The sequence below is a fragment of the Peromyscus leucopus genome, chromosome 4, assembly GCF_004664715.2.
Source record: "Peromyscus leucopus breed LL Stock chromosome 4, UCI_PerLeu_2.1, whole genome shotgun sequence".
Taxonomy (NCBI): domain Eukaryota; kingdom Metazoa; phylum Chordata; class Mammalia; order Rodentia; family Cricetidae; genus Peromyscus; species Peromyscus leucopus.
In genome coordinates, this window is record NC_051066.1 from 32,460,504 (window position 1) to 32,484,932 (window position 24,429).

The 24,429-nt window shown below is 37.1% G+C and overlaps 1 protein-coding gene across 2 annotated transcripts in view; it reads left to right on the plus strand.

Annotated features, from left to right (window-relative positions):
- Positions 1 to 24,429, plus strand: part of Galnt13 (polypeptide N-acetylgalactosaminyltransferase 13) — a 581,705-nt gene that overhangs the window by 552,127 nt on the left and 5,149 nt on the right. For both annotated transcript variants that reach the window (XM_028874800.2, XM_028874871.2), the window contains one exon: positions 15,925 to 16,059. In XM_028874800.2, the coding sequence (XP_028730633.1) occupies positions 15,925 to 16,059 (135 nt within the window). The remainder of the gene's footprint in view (positions 1 to 15,924; positions 16,060 to 24,429) is intronic.

The following is a 24,429-nucleotide window of genomic DNA, read 5'->3' on the forward strand; positions in this document are numbered from 1 at the left end:
ATATTATAATATAAGAATGACTCTGACTTCAGACTTTTGATTATCTTATCTCCATCCCTTGACAACTGATGTTCCAGGTGTCCATCACCACGCCCTGTGTGTTGGTAGATGCTAGAGATTGTTTCCAGGGATTCCTACATGCTAAGCAAGTAGTCTACCAACTGACACACTCGGGGTTGCAATATTCAATATAGTTTAAATTACAACTGTAAACTTGACTAGAATCTAGTACACAGATGTACATTCAAATGCTGTTTATTTTCTCATATTCCACTGCATTCCAGCTCAGCATCAGAATGCCAACTCCTTTGCTCCATTAGCTAAGTGTTTTTAGTACCAGAGGTCACTTTGCTAACCTAGGCACACCTCGGGAAATATTCAATTCTATTCCCCTCAACTACACAGATAAGCACATATACCAAATAAATTTAAGACAGATGGATTGAGCTTATACACCCTGAGGTGACCTTTCTACACTAGTTGAGGATACTCCCAGCAGGACTATACATAGTCTGATGCTTTGATAATATGCCATTTATTGGCTGCTGACTTTTCCTAATCCAGTACTGATCTTTCTTGGGATCGTCTCTCTGATCAACTGCTTACATATGGAGGAATCTAGAGGTGAAGAAATGTTCTCTTTGTATCCAACAATGCTGAATGGCATAAGTAAATCAGAAATCTTTAAGCTTGGAACTACCAAGAAAAAATTAGTATTATTTTTACCCAAGGAAATAATGTGTTGAGTTAAGAAGTTAACATTTTAAATTGTGTCTAAAGTGTAGTCTGCCTTTACAGATGTGAGGTAGGTGTAAATAATAAATAGCAAGTAATGTATTTATATCATACAAGTATTATAATTTGACTTTTGAGACTTTCCATATTTAGTAATTTATCTAATTATATGTCAGATAATCATTCGAGGAAATGATCTTATGATCATGAGTGAAATTCTTTAAAGACAAATGTTACAAAAATAGCAGTTAAATAATCTTCATAAAACATAGATTTGCTTATCATTAATTTGTTATCATTAAACAGATAATTTACATAGATACACATACATACCAAGAATTTTTATTTTAATATGATACTAGCTAAAGTCATTTTGAAGGAAGGAAGCTCAAAAGAGAAAATGACTGGTCAAAATGCCCTGTGGGCAAGTCTGTGGTACATTTCCTTGATTGATGGTTGATGTAGGAGGGCCTGACTCACTGTGGGCGGTGCTTTTCCTGAGCTAGTGGTCCTGGGAGCTATGACAAAGGCAAGCATGTGAATAGCATTCCTGCATGGCCTCTGAATCATTTCCTACATCCAGGTTCCTGCCACACTTGAACTTCTGCCCTGATTTACCTGTGTTAGTCCATGATGAGCAAGTGTAAGTTAAAATAAGCCCGTTTCTCCCAAGTTGCTTTGCTTTTGGTCATGGTGTTTTATCACAGCAATTGAATATATATATATATATATACACACACACACACACACACACACACACATATATATATATATAATCAATATGGACTTTAAAGGTTATATATCTGCTAATCTGCTGGAACATATCCTGTGCCTTTAGGCCTTGTCCTATAGCCTGAATGAGGTCATACCTCTCTGCATTTAGCTAGTGCTCTCTCCATAGTTAAGCAGTCTGTGATATGACTTACAGCTCTAACTTTATGGAGTTGGTTTTTCCCCACCCCTGTCACATACACTATTCTGAACTAAATCACATGATAGGAAATTTCCTGCTATCCTTAGAAGTTTTTAAAAAGACAGACCTTTTCTTCTGTCTTAGTCAGTGTCCTATTACTGTGAAGAGACACCATGACCATGAAAACTCTTATAAAGGAAAACATTTAATTGAGGCTGGCTTACAGTTTTGGAAGTTTAGTTCATTATCATGGTGAGAAGCATGACTGAATGCAGGCAAACACGGTGCTGAAGAGGTAGTTGAAAATTCTACATCTGGATCCCCAGTCAACAGGAATAGAAGAGAGAGTCTTTTGGCTTCTGAAACTCCAAAGCCCCCACCAGTGACACACTTCCTCCAAGGCCACACCTTCTAATGTTTCTCAAGTAGTGCTACTCCCTAAAGACCAAGTATTCAAATATTTGAGCCTATGAGGACCATTCCTGTTCAAACCACCACACCTTTTTATGAGAATAGTCCAAGACTCCTCTGAGGGAATGCTAAAGGGTATCCTTAAGATGAAGGGTGGCTGGTCTCTGAAATTACTCCTCTGGCCTCCTGTTCTCACCTCCATTCTTCTGATAGAGGCTAATATATCTGTTTAACTGTCTATCTATCTATCTATCTATCTATCTATCTATCTATCTATCTATCTATCTATATATCATCCTTCTACTTCTTTCATTTGTGATTAAATCTCCATAAATATCATTGTTTCTGTATGATGTATGATGTTTTTACTCCACATGGAGGCCCAGCCATGGCCTTGAAGCACATTCATTCTAATAACATTATTAAAGGGAAAGGTGCATCACCTTCCTTTGTGGAGCATCTGCTTTTCTTTTTTTATGACATGCTTTGTCATGGCCCTAACCAATGACAGAGTCCTAAGAGGAGAGAGAGAGAGAGAGAGAGAGAGAGAGAGAGAGAGAGAGAGAGAGAATTTCTGCCCATGAGTAAACACTATTCTACCCATGGGTTTACTCTTCTTCTTCTGCAAATAATACTTAAGAAATAATAGAATTTTGAAAAAAATTAGAAAACATAGCATCAAGAAAATAATTTGACCATCCTGGTTTACGTAGCAAATTCCAGGCAGCCAGGGAGGCATAGAAAGACCATGTTTCAAAAAATTACTTTAGTAGTAGTGATGCTAATTTATTACAGAAGTTTTATACAACAAATACGCAGAAAACAGTTGGAGGCAGCTTAAATAGAGGGAAAGTTTTCATTCATACATGCCTATGTGATGAATTCAGCTATTAACAAAGGCATAAATGGTTTGTCTAAAATCTGACACAATTCTGAAATTTTAAAATTCAGGTGCCTGAATAGGCTCTCAGTCTCACATATCTATAGTCAGGATTTTGAGGAAAGCTATGGAAGCTGTGGATTACTTTCTAGGCTTTCTATTTATTGTCAAAAATCACTCTCTTGTAAGCATAGGACTGACCTCATCTCTTTTCTCTGTTTTGAAGCTTCCTGCCAGTAAGTCTCTCCACAGAGAGAGCCTACCTTCAGCTCTTTGCCACATGGGCTTCTTCAAACAGTCAAATCATCCACAAGCAGTAGAATCTACACTGCTGTCTAGTTTGAGCTCTTTTATAACATCTTACATAACACCACCCTAGAGTGGCTTCTCTGTCATAGTCACAACCTCATACTCAAGGGAAGGAGTTTATGTAGGACAGTACACCAGAGCATAAGAACCTTGTGCCATCTGTACATTGTACAACAATCACAATCAAGCAACATCTGCAAATACAAGGAGACCTCATTGGAAATAGTTTGGAAAAGATTCTCATTTGGTCTTAACTTTATTACTTACATTCATTAATTCTGCAGTAATAAAATATGGATATTTTTAAACCATTTATGGGGGAATACAAAAGTAAGAATACATAGATTTTATATCAACATTATTTTAAATGGGAGAGTTTAATAGTTACCTAGAGTGGAAACATAAAAATCATAGTTTTATTGATTTAATGTGTGCTTCCTATTATGCGATCTTATATTCGTGTTCTGTTTTCTACAAAGTGAAGTCAGAGATTTCAAAGACAGATGGTTTTCACCCCAGTGTAGTCAGAAATTATTGGACTAGTAACAGCTTCTTCTTAGACGTTTCTATAGAGAGATCAGCACAGTCTTGGTACTGTCATTGGGAGAGTAAGGTTTTGTATAATAAATGTAGCATTTTAATGGAAATTTTAAGATAGGATGCAACCAAATATTTTGCTTGACTGTACCACAGATGATCACTACTATTCAGATATTTCTTGAAGTCTTCTTGTTTTAATACCTTATATGGGTGAATTTCCTTATCTGATCTTGAATACAGCCGCCAAACATAAGGCATCCCTATCACTTGTTAAGAAACCAAGGCTTTTCAGTCCTGATATCTAGTTCTGGAAAGTAATGCATCTCAAAGCCCATTTTCCAAAGCCCTTCATTTCCACATTTCCAATACCAAAGTATACAGAGATGATATCTATCTACCTGTGGCACATTAAAGATAAGCTATCCAATAAAGCGTGTTCACATAGACTCAATGGGAAAAAAATAAAGGAATGTTGGTCTCCATTTTCCTTGGCAAAATGGAGTGGGAAGATTCCATACACAGTATATCAGGAAGGATGAATAAGATGATTTGCTAGGCGTACAAAAAAGAACAACTTGTTATATAAAGTTACACAGAGAAGAAAGGAGCAGGCATTAAGATTTTACCAGTGATGCTGAAGACAAGATGAGGTCATTGCATTAGTGCACACATCCACATCCTGTTTTTGTGTGTGCACAGGCCTGTATGTATATGCAAGTATGTGCATATCTGTGTGCGCATGCAGACCCATGCTTCTGGATGCTAGAGATCAACCATTGACATCATTATTCCTGATGAGCCATCCACCTTGATTTTTGAAACAGGGTCTCTCCCTGACACCTGGGCTTCTTCACTTAAGCTAGAGTGGGTGGCTAGTGAGCCCCAGGGAACTGCCTGTCTTCTCCCTAGCAATGATGTTACAATTATCCATCACCACACTTGGCTTTGTATGCAGATACTGGGGCTCAAACTCAGTCCTACATGCTGATACATCAAGTACCTTACAGATGGACCTACCCACCCCGATCCTGTTTTTAGTGATAGAATTTCAGAGCATTAAAGTTGTAATGCACCGTAGGTATTATCTAAATATGTAAGGCTCCCATAAGGAGTACAATTGGGAGCGAAAGATATTATGCTCCTCTGAAGCCACTGAGCTAACAGTCTACACATGAAGCTTGAATTAATTAGGGCTTAGGAAAAGGCATCACCTGGGGAAATCTTTCCTGAACAGCTTCACCGAGGAGCTACAGTCCATCTATGCTTACTTCAAGATAGTCAAAAATCACACACACACACACACACACACACACACACACACACAGAGAGAGAGAGAGAGAGAGAGACAGACAGACAGACAGAGACACAGAGAGACAGAAATGAGAGACAGAGACACACATACAGAGCCACAGAGAAAGACACAGAGAGAGAATGTTTTAAGAAATAAATTGTATCTTCTGAAAAGCCTAATTTTTTACTACACAATATTCTCTCTTTTTTATTTTAGTACATTTTTTCTACATAGGTGTTTTATCTTATACCTTATTTTTTCTGGATGTTTATCGACTGATTTCAAATACTACCTGCACTCAAAATATCTAAAGAGAGCCCCCAGAGTGTGTGAAGTCTAGCTAACTAAACTGTAACTCAGATATATATAGGGGGCAGTGTGATAACTGGGAAGAATGGTAGCAGAGAGCTAAGGGTGGGCTTATTGTGTTTTAATTCTGTCACATTTGTGCATTTGTATTTTTCATCTAGAAAGTGAAGCAACCGGCATATAATACATGAACAACCCTCAAGCTGAGAAATTCTATAATAAACACCACTCCAAAGACTGCAACAAGAAGCATTTTATAAAATAGAAACTAAATACGGGGAAATCACAACTTATATAATAAAGCTAATTCCTATATACTGTAGACTGTTTGAATACATACTGAATGTTTTGTGTTTATTCAAAATTTATTTGTCAAGTCCAAAGTTATAAAAATCGATGGATAAAACAAAATCAATATCTGTTTATCTAATGTTCATCTAAGAATAAGAGAGAGAGAGAGAGAAAAAAAAAAACCTACAACTCTGACAATTCAAAACCAGCAGAGGGCGCCCAGCTCCCAAGCTGTTTGCTGAAGGCATTGTGTAGGAATTAACAAATCTCCTTTGCAGCTTGTGATGTTAGAACCAAGTTTAACTTCAGCTGCTTAAGCTAGAGATTTAAGATTAAAAATGATGGTAAAGGGTATAAATTAAAAAGAGTGAAATACATACATACATGTATGTGTGTATATGTATATATCAGGATTTTAAAAGTTATTTCAAAAATAGGAGCTCAGTATTTCATACTGTGAAATAAAAGCATTAAGATAATAAAGAACAGATCATTTTTATAAGCCGCTCAAATTAGAACAAATGATATATTTATATGAAGTAATAAAAATTGCTTACCTTCTCTGAAATAAATGTCTTGAGAATGAAGAGAATGGAGGTTTGAATGAACTGCCATACTATGTGTATTTTATTCCTTTAAGGACATCACTTCAGGCACAGGAGGCCATCTGACCGCAGTAAAAAATATCCTAATGTCAGGTAATGTACCTAGTCACAGCAAAAACAAACCACCTTCTGAAGATGAATCTCAACAGAAAATGATGATGACGCTGGGTGACACGATGCTTTGGGAAAATATAACTACCAGCTGTTAACTATTTTTAGTTGATTCAACTCATTTAAACTCTAAATCTCATGATTCATACTAGGAATGTGGCTTGGCCATACAGTATTTGCCTAGTACAGTGGTTCTTAACCTTCCTAATGCTGTGACCCTTTAATACAATTCCTCATGTTGTGGTGACCCCCAACCATAAGATTATTTTTGTTACTACTTCATAACTGTAATTTTGCTACTGTTATGAATCATAATATAGATTTTTTTTAGAGATAAAGATTTACCAATGTGTTTGTAATCCACAGGTTGAGAGCCACTGGCCTAATATGTGAAGGGACTTAGCTTCAATTTTTAGTACCATAAGAAATGAAGGATGGATGGATGGATGGATGGATGGATGGATGGATAAACTGAGACTCCTATGTAAATTGTTGAAGGACAGTTTGGAAAACTGATGGCCTTTACGATCCTTTAGCCCACATCAGGATCATAAGATCTGCTAGTTTTTTAGGACTGCTGTAACAAATTGTCACAACACACTGTCTTAAAACAACAGAAGATTGTTATTCTGGAGGCTGAAATCAAGATGTCAAAAATGCCTCTGCCTCAGAAACCTTCCTGAGAATCATTCCTTCCCTTAGCCATTTGCCTAGATTGAGTCCTGGGTGTTCTGTGGTTTTAAAACATTTCACCCGTCTGTTAACTTTTCCTAAGAGATACAAACAAATGCCCAGTCACCCCAGAGGGCACCAATTTACTGAGCAAAATGTGACTGCAATAAATCCAACTTGGTGAGACCAATTACTTTTATAGGACTTTCTTACAGAACACAGGCAAGGGGTTGTAACAGGAGCACTGGTGCCCCCCCCCACAACTATTTTACCATAAAGTCCCATTTTATCATGGATGGTAACCTCATAGAAGGTGCACCCTGTAGTCCCACTTTGAATCAACCCTTCAGTTCTTATATATTCTAGCATTTCTCAGATTACTGACAGGTAGGGGAGGGGGATTAGAGTTGGAATCCCAGGCAAGCATCTTCAGACCCTTTCTAGAAAGTGTCTATAGCTGCCTTGCTAATGGCATATAGATGCTTACTACTGCATTGCTCTGTTTTAGTTGTCATGGCTGCACAAACAAAGCATGAGAGGGCATCTTTTTATGAACCCAGGGAAAAGTTCAATAGAACAGTCACTCCAGGCTCTGCTTCAGCTTCCCAAGACTTCCTTTCTCTTTTTCTTCTGAAGACACCAGTCATTTGGGATTAAGGGCCCCTCTAACACTGATACATGACAACCAATTGCAAGTATAATGAGCACATTTCTCAGAACACATTCTAAAGAACAGGATAGTAAAGCCACATGCTATTTTAGAGGATGCAATCCAGGGCATATAAGGAGACATAGGAATGTGGATAAACCTATATGATTTTTCTACAAAGGAGGAAGTTGCTGTCCCTGTAATGAGAGAACTGATGATTAGGGCAACTTTGCAGGTGTGGGCAACATGCAGCACCATGGAACCACACGACTGTGAAAGACTTGACTCTTTCCATTATAAATAAATAAGGCCCTGTAAATGACATAGAGCATCATTCTGAGAGTCGCTGTGAGCTTCTGTCACTTGGCAAGTGTGGCAGGCTAAGACCTGCCTCGCCTCACCTCGCATGTGCTGACATTGATCTGTATCAACTGAAATGAGGAGTTTCATCTGCCTGGCCTGTGGTCAGCAGATCCCAGAGCTTCTCAGGCCTTAAAATATGTATTGCCTTCCTTGTCAACAACATGGTGAGAGACATCTGGAATGAGAAGCTCTAAAAAGCCACAAATGAGCAGGGAGCTTTGAATTTGCCAGACTGGAAAAGAGGAAACGGTTACAATGAGAAAATTTAAGTAAGAATATTGACTGACGTAGGCCCTCTGCATATATGTGACATTTGTGTAGCTTGGTCTTATGGAACTCTTAACAGTGATAGCAGGGGCTGTATCTGACTCTTTTACTTCCTTTTGGGACCCTCCTCCTCATACTGGGTTGTCTTGCCCAGGCTTACTACAAGGCAAGGTGCTTAGTCTTCTTACAATTTGATATGCCATGTTTTGTTGATATCAATGAGATGCTTTCCCTTTTCTGAATAGAAACAGAAGAGTGGACAGGGGGAGGTGGGCAGAGGGGAGGTAGGGAGAGGAGGGAGGGGAAACTGCAGTTAAATGTAAAATAAATTTTTAGAAAAGAATTCTGACTGTCCTCCATGAGAAGTGACAATAGGCAAGAGGCTACAGCCAGCTGAGGGGCTTGCAGGGGAACTTACATTTCCCACATCAGCCTGACAACCTGAAGCTAACTCAATTTTTTAAAAAATGAGGATAAATTTTGATACCACATCACTTTCGGAGTTTTGATTAAAATAGCCAAATAACACAATCTAAACTTTAGATTATCAAGCCCTAACAAATAAGCTATTGTTATTATGAATGTTAACTTACTATTCACAGAATCATTTTCCCTTGAGAGTAGACCAGGATACATTCTTTTTCCATATTTATGCTAAGATTAAAAGATGTTATGGGCTGAATTTTACCCACATATGGGTATTGAATTTCAATGTCACAGATATTGGAGATTTGACTTTTTATATTTCTGCAGTTCCATAAGTTGATATATACTGATAAAAATATGAAGAAAACATTTAATAGTGTGGAATATGTATATGAAACATAGTACATAGAACGCCTTACATAGATGGGGGTTCCATTGCTGTTGAGTTCTTCCTATGTGATCCTGTCTGATAAAAGAAAGAGCACACAGATAATTGGCTCCTAGTCACTTTAGCTTAATTAAAATGAATGAACTCTAGTTCTACCAGTATTAAAGTTAATTTAGCAATGGAAAACTGAAGATATGCTAAACCAGTAGTTTGTGTAATTCAATTATAGTTCTAGTAAGTATCAATTACTACTGGTAAAGAAATTTGATTGAGAAGTAGAAAACGAGTAAGTTTCTTTTTGTATGTGTGTGTAAAATGTAATATAAAACTTCACTAATAAAAGAAATCTATTTCAGTCACTAACGTGTGATAGGGAAAGTTAAAGAGTTTTGTTGTTATGTAGGTTGGAGATAATGTCTCTTACAATATGGTTCAACATATGAAGGTTTCAGCTACAATAGTGGAGGAACAAATTGTGCAGGCCCAGAACTGGAAATTCCAAACAGCAACTGAAAACCACTATGGAATCTTGAGACACCCCACAGTCAACAGTCACAGGGGACAGTGGTTTCCTAAGAAATCCAACAGGAGACTCGAGGTTGTCCCAGAAGCCCTAAGTGTGTTTGAAGTGTAGAAAGTAAAGGTGTCAGGAAAGTCTCCTACCAGAAATGAGCAGTTCTCCTTTAGATATTTGAGCAGAAGTCAAGGCATAGGCATGGAAAAAAATAATGGAAAACCTCGCATTAGTTTATAAGTAGATTATCAAAGTAGGAATCTGCAACCTGAGAAATCGCTCCAAGACTGGGGCAGGACTACATTCTAGCTGTTGAATGCATGCTGTGGTGTTGTATGACGGGCAGCTATTTCACATCTTAGCTTCCTTACACTCAAAGTAAGTTTCCTGGGTCTATTACATCAGGGAAACTTCAAAAGCAGGTATAGAACAATGGAAGATAGATATGAAGGAGAATCTAATCATCTCCAAATTAAAAAAATTAAAGATATGTAAGACCAATATGCTAATGCTTTTACTATAAAGAGTTAGAAATCCTAAAATAATTGAAGGTAAAAATGAAATGACTTATCAGGTATAAAACAAATTAATATTGCTTTAACTTTAATTTTGAAATTTTCATAAAAGAATACCGTATATTTTCCTCATTTCTACCCCTTTGTCTCCTTCCTCTAACTCCTGTGGTATCGCTCTTGAAATCTCTCAAATTTATGACCTCTTCTACAATTGTTATTGTTACATATATAGGTACATAAACGTGCAGTCACATTCAAAACCTACTGAGTTCATTTAACATTGCTCATATATACAAATATTTAGGAATGGCCACTCGAAATTTGGTAGAATATCATCTTCAGACAACTATTATCCCTTTGAAAGACAGCTCTTGTCCTGCTACTGGGCTGCAGCAGAAACTGAACGTTTGACAATAGGCTACCAAGTTACCATGTGACCTGTGCCGACCAGCATGGCCTGGATGTTATCTTGCTCATCAAGCCATAAAGTAGGATGTGCACAGTAGCAATCTGTTTTCAGTTAGACATGATATATGCATGACTGGGCCTGAGCAAGTCCTGAAGTCACAAACCAGTTACATAAAAAAGTCTCTCAATACAATGCCATCTACTCCCAATCATGCACCAATATCCTGATGGGGTGTGTCCTATGACTGGTTGACAGAGAAAGAGAAGACTTGGGCCTGGTTTACTGATGTTTCTGCATGTTATGCAGGCATCATCCAGAAGTGGATAGCTACAGCATTACATCTCTTTCTGGGACAACTCTGAAAGACACCACTGAAGGGAAATCTTCACACTAGGCAGAACTTTAGGTAGTACATTTGATAATACATTTTGTTTGGAAAGAAAATGGCCAGATGTGCTACTGTTCATTGATTCATGGAATGTAGTCAACAAAATGGATCGATGGTCAGGAACATGGGAAGAGCATGATTGGAAAATTGGCAAGAAAGATATCTGGGGAAAAACTATATGAATAGGTGTCTTCAAATGGGAAAAGGTTGTGAAAATACTTGTGTCCCATGCAAATGCTCATTAAAAAGTGACTTCAGAAGAGGAACAGTTCAATAATCAATTAGATAGGGTGACCCATTCTGTGGACAGTGAGCCTCTTTCCCCAGCCATTCCTGTCATTGTCCAATGGGCCCACAAACAAAATGATCATGGTGGCAGAGATGAAGATTATTTTGGGCTCAACAACATGGGCTGCCCCTCACTAAGTCTGACTTGGGTACAGCTTCTGCTAGGTGCCACATCTGCTAACAGCATAGACCAACACTGAGCCCCATATATGACACCATTCCTCAGAGTGACCAACCAGTGACCTGTCTATGAACTATTTTTATGCCAATATATATAGATAGAGATTATATAAATATAAATTTGTTCTATCAATTCTGTTCTTCTAGAACAGCAATTCCCAACCTGTGGTTCATGACCCCTTTGGCATCAAGTGACCATTTTGCATGGGTCACCTAAGACTATAGCAAAATACACATATTTGCATTACAATTCAAAACAGGAGCAAAATTACAGTTGTAAAGTAGCAACAAAAATAATTTTATGGTTGGGGATCACTACAATGTGAGGAACTGTATTAAAGGCTCACAGTGTTAGGAAGGTTGAGAACCACTACTTTAGCGAACCCTAACTAATATTAGGTTCTTACTTCAAGTTCTGGGAAGCAACCAAAGGCAATAGTCATAGCTTATATTGTTTTGGGAATCTGACCAACAACATGAAGGGAAGTTTCCAATGCCTGGATTTTTGTTAGATATTCTATGGCTCTTGAACAGAGCCATATTTTACTATATGTGATATAACTCTGTGTGTGTGTGTGTGTGTGTGTGTGTGTGTGTGTGTGTGTATCTAAGTAATATTTATTAAATAATATACTTCCTTATATTTTTCAAATGTCCTTGGTATTAGTTAATTTTCCTTCCTACCTCTTCTGTATTACACTCCCTTCCTCCAGCTACAGTGTTCTCATTTTCTCTTTTTTCCCCTTTACAGCACTTTTGTCCTACTGATCTCTATGGCTCCTTCTCCCCTGAGTCTTAGGAACTTCTTTTACAGTAGCATTGAAGCAAAGAAATGTCAGTATTTCAGAATATTTGTAATATTGACCTAGTGCTGTGATGAGTAAAATACATTTCTCCAACACTTTATTTCCTGTAGATTCACAACCAGATCTAGTTATTTGAATAACTTCATTAATGAATTTTCTAGTAACTTTTTTAGGTTAATTTTTTTCCTCTTGTTTTGGCTACTTACTGCTCTTTCATAAACAGCATTAACACGAAAAAGTAAGAAAGATAGAAATTTATTTCTGAATTTTGTACATAAAATGTATGATATATAAAATTAAATTAACACGACATACTTATCAAGTATTTATATTTCTAAGTATAATGTATAATCTCTATGAAGAATTTTTGTTTCAAGTGGTGGATGTAAGAGGGTTTTAGATTTATCATCGACATTGAAATGTTTCCCACACTCTAGACAGTTTTTCAGTTATGCATGGCAGCTGTTTTCACTTTTTAATAATTTTAAATTATCTTTTGACAATTTTACACATGTATATAAGACTATTTTGATCATATTATCCCCATATTCATCTTTCCTATCTACCTCATAGTCCTCTGGAACCATTGTTTTTCCCAACATATCTCCATATTTTACTTAGTTTTTTTATTATTATAAAATTTACTTTAATTTGATTTAATAAATTAAAATAGTTTAAATAAGAATCATTTGCATATGCATAATTGTGAGGTTATTAATACATCAAGGACAATTTACCAGTAGGTATAGCAATGAAGAAAAATAACCCTCCTTCAGTCACCATTAACTACAAATAGCTAGGAGTCTCATTTGTCCTCACCCCAATCATTATGCAAAATTGATGTGCTTTATTTTGTGCAGGATTTGTGTAGGTAACCATAGCTGCTTTGATTTCATGAGTGCAATAACCATTTCACATCAGTATTACAATATTCACATCATCTACTCATACCCTGAGCATTACATTCTTTTTGTCTCCTAGTCCATGCTGTTCCCTGAATCTTCGGGTTGAAGGGACAGGCTATAAATGTCTTTTTCTAGGTCTGAGCATAGACTAGCCATGTATTCTCTGATCATTTATTTGTTATGAGCATCTTTATTAAATCATGCCCACTGCAGCAAGACGCTTTTCTGGCTAAGGATGAGAACATAATCTATAGGTAGAAACATAAATATTTAGAAAACAGTTTTACAACATGTCCATTTATTAAACCAGTAATGAGTTTCTCCTTAAGGCCTATGACTTTCTGAGAGATTTTGGCCAGATTTGACTCTCCCTGTAAAGTGCATCTTAAATCCCAAAAGAAAAGGATTAGTTATTCCACAACAATCATGAGACTATTGTACAAATGGGCAATCCTGCCTGGTTGAGCAATATATAGTAGAGTACAGGTTCCATTGCGGAGTAAGTCCACTGATGACTCTTCTGCCAGCATCCTGCAGGTTACCCTACCCTCCATAACTATTAATGCTAGCCCACAGGAGGGAAGTTTCTGGCTGGGTTCTAGCTTGATTTGTCTGTTTTAAACCAAACTATGGAGCATCATCAGCAATATGGTCTTATCATCAAGTTCTGATGGGCAATGAAAAGCAACGACAATATCCAGTGTTGTGGATTCCTCTGAGGCTTTTCTGACCGGCAGCTCATAGGGAGGTAGGTAGACCATGCCTGTTGCTGGTCTTGTTTAATTGCACATAGTTTCAAGGAGCAGAATTATCTACCAATGCAATTCTAATTACTTCACTTTAATTCTTAAAAATTAACTTACAAGGTAATGGGTTTCTGTAAAAGATTTCTGTAAGTCTAAAATGCAATCCTAATTAGTCTTCACAATAAAAACCTGATGTCAGATGGTAGCGTGAAAGCTGAAAGATCAGAGCAGCAGAGCAGCCAGCCAGCAGAGACTTCTTTACAAAATCTCAGAAGGAATGGATCTGCCTGTCTCTACAAATCCTCAGACTGAATGGGCCAAGATCCTGTCTCCACCCTCCTTATATTCCCATCTCCACTCCCATGTGCTGGATCAAAGTCCTCTACCACTCCCACCTGGCTCTCTTTCTCTTTTAGACTGGATCAGTCTTGTGTAGCCCAGGGTAGCCTTGAATTCCTGATCCTCCTGCATCCTCTTCCCAAGTGCTAGGATTAAAAGTGTGTGCCACCACTGTCTAGCCTCTAATGGCTAGCTCCGACCTTTGATCTCCAGGCAAGCTTTATTTGTCAGAACACAAAATATCACACATAAGTCCTCAGTTTTAGTTAAGCCTTCCCAAACCTCTCATCTCCCCATATAAAATATTAACAATGTAGTCTAAATTTAATTATTGCCAATTTTTTTGTAGGTACTAGGGATTGAGCTTAGGTCTCACACATGTTAGTCAAGAGCTCCACCACTGAGCTCCACCTGCCAGCTATGAAGTCTTCCTAAGACTGTAGTTCAGCCTGTAGCTTGTAAGACTGTAGTTCAGCCTGTAGTTTGTAAGACTGTAGTTCAGCCTGTAGTTTGTAAGACTGTAGTTCAGCCTGTAGTTTGTAAGACTGTAGTTCATCCTGTAGTTTGTAGGACTGTAGTTCATCCTGTAGTATGTAAGACTGTAGTTCAGCCTGTAGTTTGTCAGACTGTAGTTCAGCCTGTAGTTTGTAGGACTGTAGTTCAGCCTGGAGTTTGTAGGACTGTAGTTCAGCCTGGAGTTTGTAAGACTGTAGTTCAGCCTGGAGTTTGTGAGACTGTAGTTCAGCCTGGAGTTTGTAAGACTGTAGTTCAGCCTGGAGTTTGTAAGACTGTAGTTCAGCCTGGAGTTTGTAAGACTGTAGTTCAGCCTGGAGTTCAGGGCTCCAGCTTTTTTCTTAGAATTCTTTCGAAAACACAAACCTTAGAGATGACCTTTCTAATTGTACTCCCTCTGACATTCAAATTAAAAAGAAGAACCCATAGAATACTAACCTTTGCTCATCACAGCCAAAAGAAGAAAGCTAATTTTATAATTATGCTCATAATACCCCTCATGAAACCTTAATAGTTAATGTTATAAATAAGTTATTAACACTAATACAAAAATTATAAAATTTATAGTTTCAATTTGAATTCCCAGAGAGTCAATGATCTGCCTTGGCATTTCCTGGGTATTTTGAAAAGAATTAATGTTGTCAAAATTAGCCAAAATCATAGAATGAGAACTATAGTAGAATGTAAGGCTATGGTTGTTGAGGCTTTGAAAAGATAATCATCCTATATTTATAAACCTTCTGACAACATTAATAAAATTTATAAAAGGTACTTAAACATATAACAAAATGACTGTCTAGATTTAGAGAATTGTTGAGAAAGGAAGGACAGTCCTCTGTGGAGTTCTGCTGTCTACAAACCAGTATTGACATGTGTGTGCTCCATTAAGCATGTATCACATAGGAAATACAAGGCCAGCTCATAAGCATTTACCGATGTCATATGTTAAATCAAAGCTTCACTGCAGTCTTCTAAGGGAGATGACATTCTCATATTTTGCTGTCAGATAAAGTAACAGCAAGATGATGCAGCTTTCCCAAAATCAATAGAGAGGATTTTGAACCATGTGGATAGGATATGAAAATGTCCACAGACAGCTTTGCTAAACAGTGTGTTTTATAAACCTGATATTTTTTTATTAGCTAAATTCTCTATCTTCAGGTGTTTTCTTATACTGCTGACAAAGAAATTCGAACTGATGACTTGTGCCTGGATGTTTCAAGACTCAATGGACCTGTAATCATGTTAAAATGCCACCATATGAGAGGAAATCAGCTATGGGAATATGATGCTGAGGTAAGATGTTTTCTACGACTTACTTATCACTAAATACTTAAGTTCAGTTACTTTCTCCAAAAACAAAGCCAAAGAGGAAATGCATTTTTGGCATGCTTAATCAAATTTGATAACATTAGGGTGACATCATATAAACTGGATTTTGTCAAACTAGTCCATTGCTGTAAAATCATATTATGTGATAAAAAAAAAATTATCTTCATGTATATTTCCAATGTAAATCCAGGAAGATGTGCTTCCATGAGATGTATGTGTAAATACAGGAAGATATTGAAATATGTTAGTATTTAAAATCTGTTCCATTATAATATTTGATGTTTATAATTCTCAGTCTAACATTTTCAAGATCTGATGAGAGTACCAAGATGTATTTTTTTTCTTGGAAAGAATATTACAATGAATCTCTTTCTGTTTTCTGTAGTGGATTTGTGTAGAAGCAAGTGCACAAGTCAGGAATAGAGTTACCGAGTGGTCCCTTCACAGCATGTCATCCCCTTATGTCGGAGAGCAGGGTAATGAAAACAAACAAAACATACTGAGGATTTATTTAGGCCAGGTGCAAAAATTAGTTCAGCCATCAGATGGAGCTAATAAAAAAGAAATACTTCTCTTCCAAAAACTAAGTCTCCAAAAGACTTTTATTTCTGTCGAATCTCTTGGCTTAGGAGGATGAATTGGTCATTGGGTCGCATGATAGGCAATAGTAAATTGCAATGGATGCATTCACCAGAAAAACTCAACTTCATTCTTAGGAGATAAAAACATAGTAGAGGTAAATACATTCTATAGGTGCAGCATTTCACCAAAGCCTAATGTTTTTCAGCATCTCTGGTACCTTAACTGTAACAAGATCTTATTTTAAAAATATTTTGAGTACCATTTTAAACTCCACTGCTCTGTGGAGCAATATGCTGAATAGAAAAAAAAATCAGTTCTTGCAAGATCAGAACTGTGTGTGCAAGGATAATTTGAGGTCTACATTTTGCATATTGCCAGGCTCTGAGGACACCAAATATTTTCTGTAACATAAAGAAAAACACCTTGACTCCTCCTACATTGCATTATTGTGCTCTTTGCTGACATCTTTCCTTCTTTATTTGGCCACCATTTTGTTTTCCTGAACTTGAACTGTTAGAATAGTGATAACTGTCTGTTATCACCATGCTTTATTTTAAGTCCCCGAACGACCATCTCTCTACTAAATACAAGTATGAAATCTGGATCTTGAATCCAATTTTACCTCTTCTTTTTTTAATTTTATTTTATTAAGAGATTTTCTATTCATTTTATATACCAACCACAGATTCCCCTGTCCTCCCACCCCCCAGCCTTCCTCTCCAACTCACATCCCCATTTCCACCTCCTCCAAGGCAAGTCTCCCATAGGGAGTCAGCAGAGCCTGGTATATTCAGTTGAGGCAGGTCCAGGCCCCTCCTCTGTGTACCAAGGCTGTGCAAAGTGTCTCATCATAGGCACTAGGCTCCAAAAAGATGGCTCATACACTAGGGAATTCTCAACAGAAGAATCTCAAATGACTGAAAGACATTTAAGGAGTTACTCAACATCCTTAGTCATCAGGGAAATGCAAATCAAAATGACTCCAAGATACCATTTTACACCTGTCAGAATTGCTAAGATCAAAAACACTGAAGACAGCTTATGTTGGAGAGGATGCACAACAAGGGGAACACTCATGCACTGTTGGGAAGACAAATTTGCACAGCCACGTTGGAGATCAATATGGTGCTTTCTTAGAAAATTGGGAATCAATCTTCCTCAAAACCCAGTTCTACCACTCTTGGGCATATACCCAAGGAATGCTCAATCATACCACAAGGACAATTGCTCAACTATGTTCATAGCAGCATTATTTGTAATAGCCAGAACCTGGAAACAACCTAGGTGCCCTTCAACTGAAGAATGGATAAAGAAAATATGGTACATATACACAATGGAGTACTACTCAGCAGAGAAAATCGATGACATCATGAGGTTTGCAGGCAAATGGATGGAACTAGAAAATATCATCCTGAGTGTGGTAGCCCAGACTCAGAAGGACAAACATGTTATGTACTCACTCAAAAGTGGATACTAAATATAAAGCAAAGTATAAACAGACTGCAACCCACAGCTCCAGGGAAGCTAGCTAGTAAGGAAGACCCTAGGAAGGACTCATGGATCACCCAGTGATGGAGAAATGGATGAGATCTACATGAGCAAACTGGGGGTAAGGGGGGTAAGAGAGGCCAAATAGAGGGTAAGTAGAGTGCTAGGGAGGTTCCCAGGAATCCACAAAGATGTCTCCATCATAGACTACTGGCAATAGTCGAGAGAGTGCCTGAGATGGCCTACTCTGGTGCTCAATTGGCTGAATACACTAACTGTCATCATAGAACCCTCATCCAGTGACTGATTGATGCAGATGCAGAGATCCACAGCCGGGTCCCAGGCGGAGCTCCAGGAGTCCAATCGGTGAGAGAGAGGAGGAATTCTATGAGCAAAGGATATTGAGACCATGACTAGAAAAAGTGCAGAGACAACTAACCAAACTAGTGGACATACATGAACTGTGGGCCAATAGTGAGGAGCTCCCATGGTACTGGACTAGGCCCTCTGGATAAGCAAGACAGATGTTTAGCTCCAACTGTTTAGGGGGCCCCCAGGCAGTGGGGTCAGGACCTGTCCCTAGTGCAATTTTACCTCTTCTATGAGGAAAAAAAAACAGACAAAATAGGAGTTCTGTGAATAATATTTATTTTTAAGTAAAACATTGTGTTGTTGCTACTTAATTCTTCCCAAATCATAAAATTTTATTAGGTTTTTGTTAAAAGAAGTAAAATACAGTACATGCATATTCAGAATGAAAGATTATATATTTTATAAGATAAAGCTGTGTTGTCCAATATAACACTCCAATCTTTAAAGTTTTCTGAAGCCCTTGGCTAAACAATAGCTTCCATAGTCACAAGTAAAATTCCTCCATGGTGACAATATTGTTGATAATTACATTTATATCTTGTTTTTTTTTACTATCAGTAATATTTATATTGAATACTAAATAATATTTAAAGGAAAATGAAAAACCCTAGCTTTTCAACTAGGTAATTTTTTTGCATATTTCCTCTTATAATTTTTCTTCTGTAATATTTTATGAAACTATAAATTTTGAGATATATTAGGTTTTTTGGGGTACTCCTAAAATACTTATAATATGCCATCCATTTCAAGAATTTTTATTGAAAATAAATAATTTCATATCAAAAACATGTGTCATCATTTCATTTACTCCTATGTTTATGCGTTAGAAGCTAAATTTGAAGTTCCACTTACATAATGACCCTTCTGCTCAATGAGAGATGGTCCAGCAGGTAAAGATGGTTAATGTACAGTCCTGGGGACTGTAACTTAAATGTTGGAACTGACAGGAAGTTGAACTGAGAAGGTCCATACTGACCCTGTAAGGTTGTCCTTAGAACTCCACACATGTGTCATGGCACACATGCCTCACATACATTTCATGGGCACTTACATGTGTGTGTGTGAGAGCTCACCTCTCTCTGTCTCTGTCTCTGTCTCTCTCTGTCTTTGTCTCTGTCTCTCTGTTTCTCTCTCTCTCTCTGACTCTTACTCTCTCACATTTCTCTCTCACTCATGTGGTGATATTGTGTCCCCAAATATATTGTACACCCTAATAAACTTATCTGGGGTCAGAGAACAGAACGGCCACTAGATAGACATAGAAGCCAGAAAATGGTGGCACACACACCTTTAATCCTAGCGTTCTGGAGGCAGAGATCCATCTGTATCTCTGTGAGTTCAAAGCCACACTGGAAACAGCCAGGCATGGTGACACATGCCTTTTATCCCAGGAAGTGATGGCAGGAAGCAGAAATGTATATAAAGCCTTAGGACCTGAAACTAGAGGCTTTTTAGAGCCATGTTAAGATTTTAGGCTTCTAGCAGTAGTTCACCTAAGACCCATTCAGATGAGGACATAGAGGCTTTCAGTCTGAGAAAACAAGACCACCTGAGGAATTGGTGAGGTGAGGTTGGCTGTGGCTCATTATGTTTCTCTGACCTTTCAGCGTTTACCCCAATACCTGGCTCTGGGTTTGTTTTTGTTAATAAGATCTTTTAAGATTCATGTTACACTTTCCCACACACAATAGTGAATAATAATTAAAAATAAGTGTGTATGTGAATGCAGAGAAACCCTGTGAGAAGGGAAGAATAGCATATTACCATGCTCGGCCCTTTTAAAATTATTTTTGAATTTTGATTATGTTTTGTAGTAACTAAAAAGGGTATAATGTGTTTATGAACTTGAAATACTTTTGATGACTTCCTTTACCTTTAAGTGTTACATTTAAGGACCTTTCTTCCCACAACATATTCTGATAGCTGCTATAAGCAGTGAATCTTGAGCTTGAAATTCTCCTGGGACTTGAAATCTTGAATTTGAGACATGATGTTTTAACACACAAAATCCAAGTTTCTATTTTGTTTTGTTTATTTATTCCTAGGTCTTTGATATGCATATTTCAGTTTGATCTAGTCTCTAGACAGTGATAAATAGCTTCTATATTTTGGGGGGGATTACTTAATTTGATTTCATGTGTATGAATGATTACCTGAATACAGTGCACATGGAGGCCAGAAGAGAGTCATAGATCTATGCAAAAGCAGCCAATCCTCTTAACTGCTGAGCCATCTCCCGAGCCTTCTTTTATAGATTGCTGCAAACCAATGCAAACTTAGGAAAGGACAGAAAAGTACTTTGGAAAATGCAAGGCTTTCGGGGGAACCCAAGGGAAGAGGGGAGAAAAAAGGATGAGAGATGCCGAGGTGTGAAGAAGTCCTTGTTCAGTGGCTCTGTTCTCACGTTCCAATAGTGGAAGGTAGAAAGTGCTGCCTGCTACCTCTGTAATTCAGTTCTTTGTCATTTGCTAGTAAGGGTAAAATTTTTCTTCTTTGAGAAACCTCTGAGGTGGTGCAGTTTTGAGTCAGAATAAAAACTGGTGGAGTTCACAAAATTACAGAGCTGAAACGAACCTTAAACTCCTCTATTTTGAGCTTTGTCAGGACAAACCTGAAGCACAAAGATTACCCTGCCAGGAGCAGAGCTAGGATTCAGGTCCTAATAAAGTTTTCAAAGAAAGCTAGTTACCAGTTCAATTGTGAATCTCACAGTGTGAAGTGTTGAAATATTCCATCGCCTTCTCGGCCACGCTCCTTTCAGTCTGAGAAAAGAAAGAGTCATCAATAGGAACGAACATGTAGAACATTCAGAACACCGCGCGCCTTGAAGCATGGAGTCTCCCTCGCTGGTTTGGTTTGTTATCTGCTTAAGTGAACAAAAGAAGAGAAGGAAAGAAAGTTAATGGAAGGCTGTGATTTCCCTGTTTGCTTAGGCCATTCTTGCCACAACCTTATGAAACTGTTATTGTTGTAGTCTCTATGTTTGAAATAAAGCCGAGTCAGTGTGTGCATCAAGGTGTCTGGCATTAAAAGCCGGCAGTTTCTCCGATACTAATTTGCCTCCTGAGGTAATTGAAATACTACAAATAATTAGATGCTTTCAGTGGTGATGATTTGATAAGCTGGGCAAACAGTGGGACCCTGTTACATACAAGCAAATGCTAAGTCACATGCAGTATCATATTGTATTCACATATGAATGTCTCCTTTCCTTAATGATAAGAAAGCCCATCTGCAATAAATATGAGCTGTTTAAAAAGGCAAATGGCCACACAATTACTCTATCACAATAATGGCTTAGAAACCTTAGTTAAATGTCTTCATAATGTAATTAATATAAAATTTCTCTTCAAATTGAATGGAGCTAAGTATGCATTGATGAAAAGTGCCTCTCTAGCTAAAAGATTTGCAGTATTTTCTGACACTCCTAAGTTGGTTTGTAAAATATATTTAATTAAAGTATGATTACTCCACTTTTCGCTTCCTTTTCTTCCCTCCAACCACGTCTATGTTTCCTTCCTCCAAATCCCAACACCTTCACTCCCTTTCAAATAGATAATTGATTGTTACTTTTATATATAGAGAGATACAGATGCACACATACATAAATACAAACTTCTGAGTATGCATAAGTCAATGTTTCTTAAACAACACAACATTCTTGGCACTCTTTTAAGGCTGGCATCACTGGTTTGATTTGGTGAGAACATGACTTTTTATTAGCACCACACGATACACTTGATATAGATTACCAATAAAATTATCCAGATGTTTCAGTGCCATGGGATATGTTTCCAGCAAGTTCAAACAAAGAGAAAACGATAAATTTCACATCACTAGACAGTTTAGTATTTTTTTATGGAAGTGCATATTTCATCCATTTTATTTTATTTGGGTTTGTTTTTATACTGTTTCAACATCACAAGTGTGCTCCAATCTATTCCAAATTTACATTTTCCTGCAGTATGTGTACTTAATCACATTTTTTTTTGCACATCCAGGAAGCTACATACAGTGATACAATCTAATTTTAGATCAAAGCACTTCTGCTTAACAAACACTATTCCACAAAGAAAAAAAGGAGGGGGAGCAAAATATGATGCTAAAAATAAGTGTTGCTTTTCACATGACTGAGCAAGTTGGCTGAGGAAACACTTGTTATACATTCTGTCCATAGGAGACGATTGCTGTAGGTAAACGCATTGCTTGAACTTACTGAAAACACAGAGGCTTATATTAAATCATTCTTAACCAACTTCTTTTATTTGCCCTTATCAGAAAGCAGGTAAATGGGAATATAATTTCAAGGTAAGTGGCCTAAGATTAGAACCCTCCCACATTCCTGTGTAGAATTTTCTAATAAACGACAGCTCAATTTACCTTTTGAAGGTGGTACCCATTAGACTAGCGTTACCTTTCTGTGTTCCCAGTGACCCATAGCTTTGATTTCTTGCTAGAATCAGCTAATGGAAATTTCAATAGATTAGTTTTGCACTTATATCTCTTCTCGATTGTTTCCGTTTGATTTTTAGAACACTTGCAGTCTTCTGGATGTGCAGTTTGCATTCTTAAGATACCACACTAGGTGTTTTCAATAGAAACATTTTGAGATTAAGCTTTAGAAAACTGTTATTTAGTATTTGGTCAAGAGGTTTTGAAATCTATGACTTCTTAATAAGTTAAAGTAGTTCAATAGTCTAAGGTCAGTCTTATTTATCTTTCTATGTAAGAACGTGAATTTATTGTTCTTATTTTAAACTTTTAGTATGCCAACTAAGATATCTATAGTCATTTTTGAAATCAGCTATGCAGCCAGCTTTATGTGTTCATCAAAGTATCAGGTTTTTTTTTTTAAATAGTATTTTTAATACAAGTGTTGTGCACCAAATTTGTTTTCCTAGCCTGATTTCAGTTGGCTGTAAGTAGGAACTGTGCAGTTTGGAGGGTAGATTTTTAAGTACTTCATGACATATCAGATACAAATATGTCATTACAGAAATTACAAACTTGTCTAATATATCTTTAGCTATTGTGATTTGAATACTGTACATAGCAGTGAATCATAATGCCCTACAATTTAGAATGGAATGATTAAGTGATGCTATATGATACACAATAGATAATATTAGCTTTAGACTCACATAACTCTGCTTAGTAGTCAACAGTTTAAATGATCCCACTGAAGAAGGCATCTGTCAGTAAGCTGCATGGGAGCCTGCAAGCCGCATTGCTCCAAAAAGCAATTTGCACTGACAGCCTCATAATGAAGTGTTCATTGCAAATTTGACAAAAGGCATATGTGAAATGCTCAGAGAATTAATAAAAATATTTGGAAAGGATTCCCACAATGTAAATGAAAGGAGGTTATTTAATTCGATGACTTCAATCTCATAGACAGACATGTGACAGAATTAATAATCATTGTCTCCTGTGGAGAGAAGATTTGAAAAAATAAATATATTTTCCTTTGCTTTTAAATAAAGAATAGTAAATAACATGTGGTTTATAAAATAAAAGAATATGTAGATGGGCTTGAGAGTTTAAATTTTCTCTTGATTTATAGCTTTGTAAAAAATTATGTCCTAATTTATTTTGTTCCTTGTAATGATGCATGAAATTTATCATTCCCAACAAGAGAACTTTGTGTATTAACATGACATTTTCTAGGCAAAGTTGGGAGCAATAAGAAAAATCAATTAGTAGTAGATGATGTTGCCTAATTTAAACAGTGTAGATAGTAAATACATCTATATTTAGTCAAGAAAGCTAGTCAAAGTGTGTCACCCAAAGCATCATTTTATAGGTAAGATATGATGCTTTATGCTACCTTTTCTGACTGTGAAAATCATTACATACCATTTCTCTGTACATAGTGATAAACCTTTAAAAGTA